Consider the following 9,622-nt stretch of genomic DNA (forward strand, 5'->3'; position numbering starts at 1 on the left):
GAATTCTGATTTTCCAGAACCTTAAAAAAAAACAAACCCCCACAATTTATGAATTTTAATAATTTATTACTCTACTAAGAAAAGTATAAAGTGGGACGTTAGTATGTTATATAAATCATTTCAGAAATTAGAAAAAGTGTCATGCTGCAGCAGATTTCATTTTTAGCACCTTGGAATACTTGGAAGTATTGAAGGCTTTAGACAAAATAACAATACTGGATGTCAACTTATGGTGAACAAAGTGAAGTGTACAACCCATGTAACAGTGTGTCCATTTTGGACTTTTTTCCCCCTACATTTGAAAGTATAAGATACTTTTAAAACCTTTTGAAAGTTTGCTGAATTCACAGTAGGTAGATAGACCATGGAATGGAAATGTTTGAAAAAAAAAAACGAGGAGGCTATACAATTCCAAGGAAGTTAAATGGACAGTCCAAAGGCACTGACTATACAGTACATGGTCTTATTCTCCCATCTCACAGTGCAGCTTCCTGTGGAAACAATAACAAAAAGCACATTGAGCATTTTAAATTTTAAAAGTTGCTAGGGGCAGCTAGGTGGCACAGTGGATAGAGCACCGGCCCTGGATTCAGGAGGACTTGAGTTCAAATCTGACCTCAGACACATAACACTAGCTGTGTAACCCTGGGCAAGTCACTTAACCCCACTGCCTAACCAAAAAAAAAAAATTGTTAAAAGTTGTTTCAGTGAACTACATACAATACAATTTTGTTATTTCAATTTTTATGTATAGTAAGATCACAATATATTTAAGCACCATTTCAAATCTTAACTCCCCTTTGCATCTCTTAATGTCCTCAATTCATCCTTTCTTTGCTAAAACGATCTCCCCCATTTCTGGTCCCATCTCCCTCCATGACCTGGCTCCAAGAAACCACTCTTAATGGGTCTTTGATCTCTCCATCTTGACTAGCTGCTTTACATATGCCTTACAAATATACCTGGGTCTCCTCTTTGAAACAAACAAAAGCAACCTCCTTTTTATTCTACTATCCCAACCTCAGGTCATCCTTGTCCCTTCTCTCCTCTCCTTCACTGCTGGATTTGTAGCAAGAGTAGCCTAGACTTCTTGTTGCCACCTCCTCACCACCCACCTATGCTTGTTTCCACCACTCTTACTGAAATTGTTATGCACTGAGACTTTTTTCAGTTTATTTTTGATTTTTTTGCTTGCTTTTTCTTGCATATGGCTAATATGGAAATATGTTTTGCATCCCTTCACATGTATAATTGATATGTTGCTTGCCTGTTCAAGGTGTGGGGGAAGCTAATTTGGAGCTGAAAACTTAAAAAAAAAAATTAAATTCTTTAAAAATGTAATTGGGAAATATTTAAGGAAACAAATGAAAGTGTTATTTTAAAAAAAGAAATGGCTCCAAGATTTCTAGGGACATTACTACTAAATCTGTTATTTTTTTCTGTCTTTACCCTTGACCTTTATGCAGTTTTTTGCTACTGCATTCCAATACCCCTTTCCTTCTGGGTATGGCTACTGGGTATGACATTGAACTCCCATGGTTCTCCTATGGTCTTGACCAGTATGTCCTTATCCTTCTAAAAGCGAGTGTACCAAGAAGAAGCATGGCACAGTGGATAGAGAGCTAGCCTCCGTACAGAGTCTGGAAGACCTTGGTTGAAATCTCAGCTCTGGCACACATGGGCTGTGTGACCCCAGCCAAGCCCCTCAACCTCTCAGAGCCCTAAACAACTCTTTTAAGACAGAGCAAGTGCTTAAGCTGATCAGCATTGACTAGCATTGACTCGAAGTAATATAAGTAATCATCTAGGTAATATAAAAAAGCCTACAAAACTTTGGGACAAAAGCAATCAATTTCATAGTCTAAATACAAAGAAAGCTCTTTCATCCTTTGCAGGGGATGCAGTATTTCTAGCCATGCTGGATCCACTTGATCATAAGGCCCGTTTCCTAGTGTTTACTATGTCAGGCAACTGAAAGAGGATCCCTTAGTATAAAAGGTATGAACCCTCTCATTCTAATGAAGAGTAGGAATCGTGGCAAAAGCAAAACAAAGCAAAAAAAAAACCCAGAAGTTCCTCTACTGATGAAACTGAAGGTTTGGCCAAAAATATAAATCAAATACCCCAAGGCTTTGTCCTTGGCCCTCCTCTCTATACCTTCCCTTTGATGATTTTACCTACTCCAATTGCTTCAATTCTCTCTCCAAATCTACATCTCCAATCCTCAAGCTCCCCAGACCTCCAGGACTCTATTTCCAGCTGCCTCCTGGAGATCTCTACCTCGATGTCCCACCAGTACCTCAACTCAACATGCCCTAAACTGGACTTAGATCCCCTATTCCCTCAAACCTACCCATCCTCCCAATTTCTCCACTGTCCACCTGGGACTTATCTTTGATTCATCTTTCTTTTTTTTAAAATTTATTTTATTTTTAATTTAAGGAATAAAACAAGCATTTCCATAATGTAGTATAATAAAAAAAAGATTGCATATGAAACTGCAAATCTACCATGTACAACTTGCTATTCCTTTTAAATATACAACAGTTATCACATAATTCCCCCCCGCCCATATTCTTAATTCAGTTGTTAAAGTGATTTTTTTTCTTTTTTTTTTTGGATGGATTTCTGTACCCCATTTCCTGTATTTCTTATTTCCCAGTTGCATGTGAAAACATTTTTTTTTAAACATGTGTTTCTAAAACTTTGGGTTCCAAGTTTTCTCCCTTCCTCCCTCCCCACCCACCCTCATTCATAACGCAAGCAACTAAATATAGGTTATATATGTGCAGTTATGCAAAACACTTCCATAGTAGGCATGCTATGAAAAACTAACTCTATTTCCCTTAATCCTATCCCGCCCACCCATTTATTCTATTTCTTTTGACCCCTGTCCCTCCTCAGAAGGATTTGCTTCTGATTACTCCCTTTCCCAGTCTACCCTCCTTTCTATCATTCCCCTACTCTCTTGTCCCCTTCCCCCCTATTTTCCTGTAGGGTAAGACAGATTTCCACACCCAATTGAGTGTGTATGTCATTCCCTCCTTAAGTCAAATCCTATGAGAATAAGATTCACTCATTCCCTCTCACCTTCCCCATTTCCCCTCCACTGTAAGAGCCTTTTCTTTTCTGTTCTTTTTTTTTGTGAGATAATTTACCCCATTCTACCTCTCCCTTTCTCCTTCTCCTAGTATATTCCTCTCTCACCCCTTAATTTTATTCTCCAGATAGGATCCCTTCATTTTCAATTCACCCTGTGCCCTCTATCTAGCTATCTATCTATATCTATATATACGGACATATAATTTTTTCCCCTCCAACTACCCTAATACTGACAAAGGTCTCATGAGTTACAAATATCATCTTTCCATGCAGGAATGTAAACAGTTCAACCTTAATAAGTCTCTTATGATTTTTTCTTTCCTGTTTACCTCGTCATGTTCCACTTGAGCCTTGTATTTGAAAATCAAATTTTCTGTTCAATTCTGGTCTTTTCATCAAGAATGCTTGAAAGTCCTCTATTTTACTGAATGACCATTTTCTCCCCTGCAGGATTATACACTCAGTTTTGCTGAGTAGGTGATTCTTGGTTGTAATCCTATCTCCTTTACCCTCCAGAATATTATATTCCATGTCCTGCGGTCCCTTAATGTAGAAGCAGCTAAATCTTGTGTTATCCTGATTGTATTTCCACAATACTTGAATTGTTTCTTTCTGGATGCTTGTAATATTTTCTCCTTGACCTGGGAACTCTGGAATTTGGCTACAATATTCCTAGGAGTTTTCCTTTGGGGATCTCTTTCAGGAGGAGATCAGTGGATTCTTTCAATTTCTATTTTGCCCTCTGGTTCTAAAATATCCGGACAGTTTTCCTTGATAATTTCTTGAAAGATGACATCTAGGTTCTTTTTTTGATCATGGCTTTCAGACAGTCCAATAATTTTTAAATTCTCTCTCCTGGATGTATTTTCCAGGTCAGTTGTTTTTCCAATGAGATATTTCACATTGTTTTCTAATTTTTCATTCTTTTGGATTTGTTTTACAGTGTCTTGATTTCTCATCAAGTCACTAGCTTCCAATTGCTCTATTCTAATTTTTAGGGAAGTATTTTCTTCCGTAAGCTTTTGGACTTCCTTTTCCATTTGTCCAATTTTGCTCTTTAGGGCATTCTTCTCTTCATTGGCTTTTTGGACCTCTTTTGCCATTTGGGTTAGGGTATTTTTTAAGGTGTTATTTTCTTCAGTATTTTTTGGGGTCTCCTTTAGCAAGCTGTTGACTTGTTTTTCATGATTTTCTTGCATCACTCTCAGTTTTTCCTCTACTTCTCTTACTTGCTTCTCAAAATCCCTTCTGAGCTCTTCCAAGGCCTGGGACTGATTCATATTTTTCTTGGAAGCTTTGGATGTAGGAGCTTTGGCTCTGTTGTCTTCTTCTGGTTCTATGTTTTGATCTTCTTTGTCACCAAAGTAAGATAATATAGTCTGACTCTTTTTGCATTGCTTACTCATGATACCGGCCAATTACTTGAGTTTTAAACTCTTTGTTAAGGTAAAAGTCTGCTTCCAATGTGAAGAGTATACTGTCCCAAGCTTTGGGGGTTTGTACAGCTGTTTTCAGAGATACTTCTAGGGACCTGAAAATCTTCAGTTCTTCCAAGGTGCTATGATAAGGGGCAAAGTGTTTTCTCTCCACCACCACAACAAGCTCCACCGCACCAGTGTTCCTCCTAGCCCCAGGACCGCCGCCCCTCAGAACTGTGACCCAGATCCAAGCACTGGTAAAGCAAGAGATTCCTGCCTCAGACTGGCAAAGAGATCCCTGCAATCCCCCTCTGATCAGCCACTCGATTCCCCCTCAGTCTGTGAGCCAGGAGCTCAGGAAAAAGCCACTGCCCCGGGCCACACTTGAGACTTGCAGCTGAGACCTAGCTCCTCTCTCACTGCAGTCACAGACTTTTCCCACTGACCTTCTAAGTTGTCTTTGGCATTCAGGAGTTGAGAAGTCTGGAAACCACCACAGCTGCCCGCGATTCAGTCCTCTGAGGCCTGCTCTAGGGTCGCTGCAGCCTGCGCGCCCACACCGAACTACGCTCCTCTCCCTGCCCGGCGCGATATACCTTTCTGATCAACCATCCAGGCTGTCTTTGGCTGGAAATTTGTTTCACTCTGTCTTTTTGTGGGTTCTGCTGCTTTAGAATTTGTTTAGAGCCATATTTTTAGGTATTTGGAGGGCTTTAGGAGAGAGCTCAAGACAATCACTGCTTTCCCTCCGCCATCTTGGCTCCGCCCCCCCCTTTGACTCATCTTTCCCTTCACTCACATGCAAACAATTATCAAGTTCTACTGATTCTATCTCCATAATTTTTCTGTTGTACATCCTCTCCCAGCTGTTACCACCCTAAATCAGGCCCTCATCCCTCACCTACTCTGTTATTAATAATTGCCTCCTAACTGGTCTTCCACTTTCCAGTCTATCTGCCTTTCCAATCCATCCCCTTCACATTACTGCCCAAGCAATTTTCATGTATTGCTTTGAAATTTGATGCTCATCAAATCAAAAAATTTCCCTAATGAATAAAGTATAAGCCTCCTAATCTTGTTACACACGACCATCCAAATCTGAATCATAGTTCCTCAGAGTTGGAAGAAAACTTCAGAGGGTCATCTTGTTCAACCTATGCCTTTTCCTAAAAACTAATGTCCTTCTACAAGATCCCCAACAAGTGGCCCTCTGCCCTCCCCCTGAAGATCTCCAGTGAAAAGGAATCACAGGATTCCAGAGGCAGGCCATTTCAGCTTTAGACAATTCAATCTGTGAAGTTTTCCCTTACACTAAGCTGCAATCTGCCTCTTTGAGGCAAAGCAGCACATGAGTGTTTTTCAAACGTCTGAAAATAGCTGTCATGCTCCCTTAAGTCTCTTCCCTAAGCTAAACATATGAGAGTTCCATCAAGTGGTCTCCTTTGGCATGATCTCCATTACCCACAGCCCCATGGTTGCCCTTTACTTGTACCAACCTACTTTTTCCAGCTTTATCTCATTCTGCTCATAGATTTATATAATATAAAAATGGAAGGGACCCTTAAAGATTTTGATTAAGTTCAATCCCTTTCACATTCTATTTTCCAGTCAAACTGGACTACTCTTTCTTATCTTCATACCTCTACTTATAGTACCATCCACTCCTAGAATCAGTTTCCCACCCAGTCTCTGTCTTCTGAAGATTCTCCTTTTCCTCAAGGTTCAGCTCAGGTGCCACCTCCTCCATGAAGCCTTCCCTGAAACCCTCCCTTCCTAGCTAGAAGTATTCTCTCTCTCTCAAATTTCTCAATTCTTTGCCTAGACCTTTCCATACTTAGTACTTTGTCTCACTTAAGTATTTGTATATGTGTTGCTCCTCCAACCATTAAAGCTGGATATGGACTCACATATCCTAAGTGCCCAACACAGTGCTTCAAACATAGTAAACAATCAAAAAAAAAAAAAAAGCTGGACAGTAGAAAAGAAAATGAATCTGTATAATGAAAGTTATTACATCTCTTTGTTATTTAGTAGAAGACAAGCTCCTTGAGAATAGGGACTGTTCTGTATCCCCAGTACCTTGTCAAAATAAGTATTTTTTAAATGCTTCTTGAATTTTAAAACTTCATATATAAAGCATGTCACATTTTCAAATAATTCAAACATTTACTCAAGAAATCTTAGAACATTGACTGGAAATTTATTATACAGCAATTTAATCACATAAAATGAAAAAAAAAATGCTACTTATAACAAATTTTCTTAACCTAATCTTTTAAACTTTCAGTAAGAATAAAAACAACAATTCTTATACTGAAAATGCTTATACAAGAAAATTAAAATAATTTCATACCATCACTGGTGTTATCCCAAAAGCACGAGCTTGCTGTATGCAGCCCAGCTCCATTCTTCTGCATAATCACACAGGTCACTTAAGAAAAGACAAACTTTCATTAGAGAAATCCGTATGATGATAATACATTAAGTTTTCTGTGCATCCACTTCAAATGTATTTTTTAAAAGTTCTTACCAATGTATTTGAATGGTTTCCCCAGCTTGGTAAGTTGACTTAAAGTTTGTTCCACTACATTTGTGGTCCACTGATTGACTTTGCTGTGTTGATAAGCATTACCACCAATTGCGCTTTCTATGGCCTAGGGAAGGAGAGCACAGGGTAGAGTTAACATAACCACTCAAGTAGCTTATAACAGATCTGGCTTTTGAAAATTTCAATGACATAAAATAAGTAAATATTAACATTGTTATTTTTTGAAGACTATTTAAAATGAATATATGCCACTATTAAAAGAATCTCAGAGTTGGAAGAGATTTTGGAGGCCCTTAGTTAAGCCTCTACCTAAACAATATAAATGCCAAGAAAATACCCTACATAATTAGCAGCTTTCCTTGAAGACCCACTACCTACCTTCCAAAGACATTCCTTTCACTTTTGGACATCTCTCATTGTTAGGAAGGTTTTCTCTACTCAAGCCTCAATTTTCCTTGTTGCAACTCCCACTCACTACTCCTAATTATGTCTTCTAGAACCAAGTAGAATAAATATCTTTCAAATGACAGTCCTTTAAATACCTGAAGAGAGCTAGACCCCCTTAAATCTTCCCTTTTTCAGGTTAAACAATCTACATTTCTTCAAGTGACTTTAATTACAGCATGAAATCATAGTCACTCACTGTCCTGGCTGAGCTGTTCTGGCTGCTCTCCAGCTTATCAATGTCCTTCCTAAAATATATCCCCAGAACTGATTATGATACTTTGGGTCAGACCAGGCCAGCATACAGTGGGGCTGTCATGGTCCCACAGTCCTGTGGGGAACCTGCGGTCTTGAGGCAGGCTGCAGGTTCCCCACACCTGTGTCTAGACATAATGCCTTCCTCATAAAACAGCCTAAAACTCCTGTTGAAGCTTGTAGTATACGAAAACCATCAGATCTTTTTTGGATAAACTGCTTTCTAACCATCTCTACCCCCCTCTTGTACATTTCAAGCTGATTTTTTAAAACTCAAGTATAAGACTCATTGGATTTGGAGTCAGAAGTCCTGGGTTTGAACACTGACTCCATCACCTGTGTGACACTAGACAAGTCATTTCAGCTCTCTTACCTTAAAGTTCTTCGTCCTTAAAAAAGGTTCTTTTCCAGCTTTAAATTTATAATCATAAATATTATTAGTTTCAGCCCAGTTTTCTAGCCTGACAGACCTGTTGGGATCCTGATTCTTTCATCCATTATGTTGGCTATCCTTCCTAACATTGTGTCATGTGAGATCTGGCAAGTAAACCATATATATTTTTATGAGTGTCCGGTCTTTTTAGACATCTCTCAGTTTCTTCCCTCGTGAGAATTGTTTCTTTGTGTTTTCAGAAGTCACTATTGGAAAGCATTTCATCACACCTGGGCTGACTTCCCCTATAGAATTTTAGTTCATGGAATCCCACCTATCCTTTTTTTTTTAAGCCCTTTGAAATCTCATTTCCCAAAACATAAGGAGCATGATAGCAAAGGAAAGAGAAACGAGGCACAGTCTATCATAAACTCTAAGATGGCATGGTCACTTTACTCGAGCTCCCTACAATTTCCTCCCCAACGACCAGTTATTTCTTATTGGTGAGAATCAAACTCAGAATAGAATTTTCCCTCATCCACATTTTGAAGGATGGAATTATTAGTGAGGGAAATCAACTTATTAGCTGCTCTGCTTTGTATAGAGAACTCTAACAAATGTCCAAATAATTTAAGTCTCCCCCACCACTATGATCATGACCCTGTGGAGAAGCTTGAGATCTTTTTTTTTTCCAATTCCTCACAGCATCATAAGTTTGTTTTGTTTTTAAGCTTAAAGGGACACTGGAGATCATCCGTTTCAAATTCCTTATTTCACAGATGAAGACACAGAGGTCTAAAGATGTTAAGTGACTATTGTGAAGTCATATGAAGATTTAAATCCATGTACTCTTAACTCCACATTCAATGCTCTTTGCACTTACTTTCCCTTTCTGATCAGATGGCCTGTAGCATATCCCCATGTTACAATGCTGCTTCTGTTTTTGCCTCCAATGATCCCCCAAATGCTCTCATTACATTCTTCTCTTCTCGTTTCCAAATTTTCTCATATGTGTATCTTAATATAGCCTGCAAATCTGTACCTGCCTTTTCCATTTTACTCTCTGGGCCCTCAGTTTCATCTGTAAAAATGAGAGGGTGACCTCTGAAGTCTCCTCCAGTTGTATCTATGATGCTATGATCCTTTTATATAAGGTATTCCCTTTTTGAGTCATATGCCAGTCATGAGTCTCCTACCAATTCTCAGGGATACAATACAGGATCAAATTTTTTTCTTTGTTTTGGAATCTCAAGTCCATTAACCTAGCTTGTTTGCCTGTACTAAGGTATATTTTAGCGCAGAAAGCCAAGGCCATGGGTTTGACTGTTGGCTTTCTTGGATTTTGTTTCCTGGCCATTTCTACCATTCTTCCTATTCTGTAGCTACTGTCTCATAGATACCTAGGTTTGGTGGAAGAGTGTGTGAGAGAGTGTGAGTGTGTGTGTGTGTGTGTGTGTGTGTGTGTGTGTGTGTGTGTGTGTG

At 39.0% G+C, this 9,622-nt stretch overlaps 1 protein-coding gene across 1 annotated transcript in view; it reads right to left on the reverse strand.

Moving 5' to 3' along the window:
• Positions 1-64: 64 nt before the first annotated feature.
• Positions 65-9,622, reverse strand: part of LOC114031474 (dynein light chain Tctex-type 1) — a 16,772-nt gene continuing 7,214 nt past the window's right edge. The window contains exons 3-5 of the mRNA XM_027846555.1: positions 7,051-7,174; positions 6,874-6,951; positions 65-491 (exon numbers count right to left, since the gene is read on the reverse strand). Coding sequence (XP_027702356.1) covers positions 421-491; positions 6,874-6,951; positions 7,051-7,174 — 273 coding nt within the window. The 3' untranslated portion in view covers positions 65-420. The remainder of the gene's footprint in view (positions 492-6,873; positions 6,952-7,050; positions 7,175-9,622) is intronic.

The sequence above is a fragment of the Vombatus ursinus genome, unplaced genomic scaffold, assembly GCF_900497805.2.
Source record: "Vombatus ursinus unplaced genomic scaffold, bare-nosed wombat genome assembly UNPS02015175.1, whole genome shotgun sequence".
In the NCBI taxonomy this organism is placed as follows: Eukaryota; Metazoa; Chordata; class Mammalia; order Diprotodontia; family Vombatidae; genus Vombatus; species Vombatus ursinus.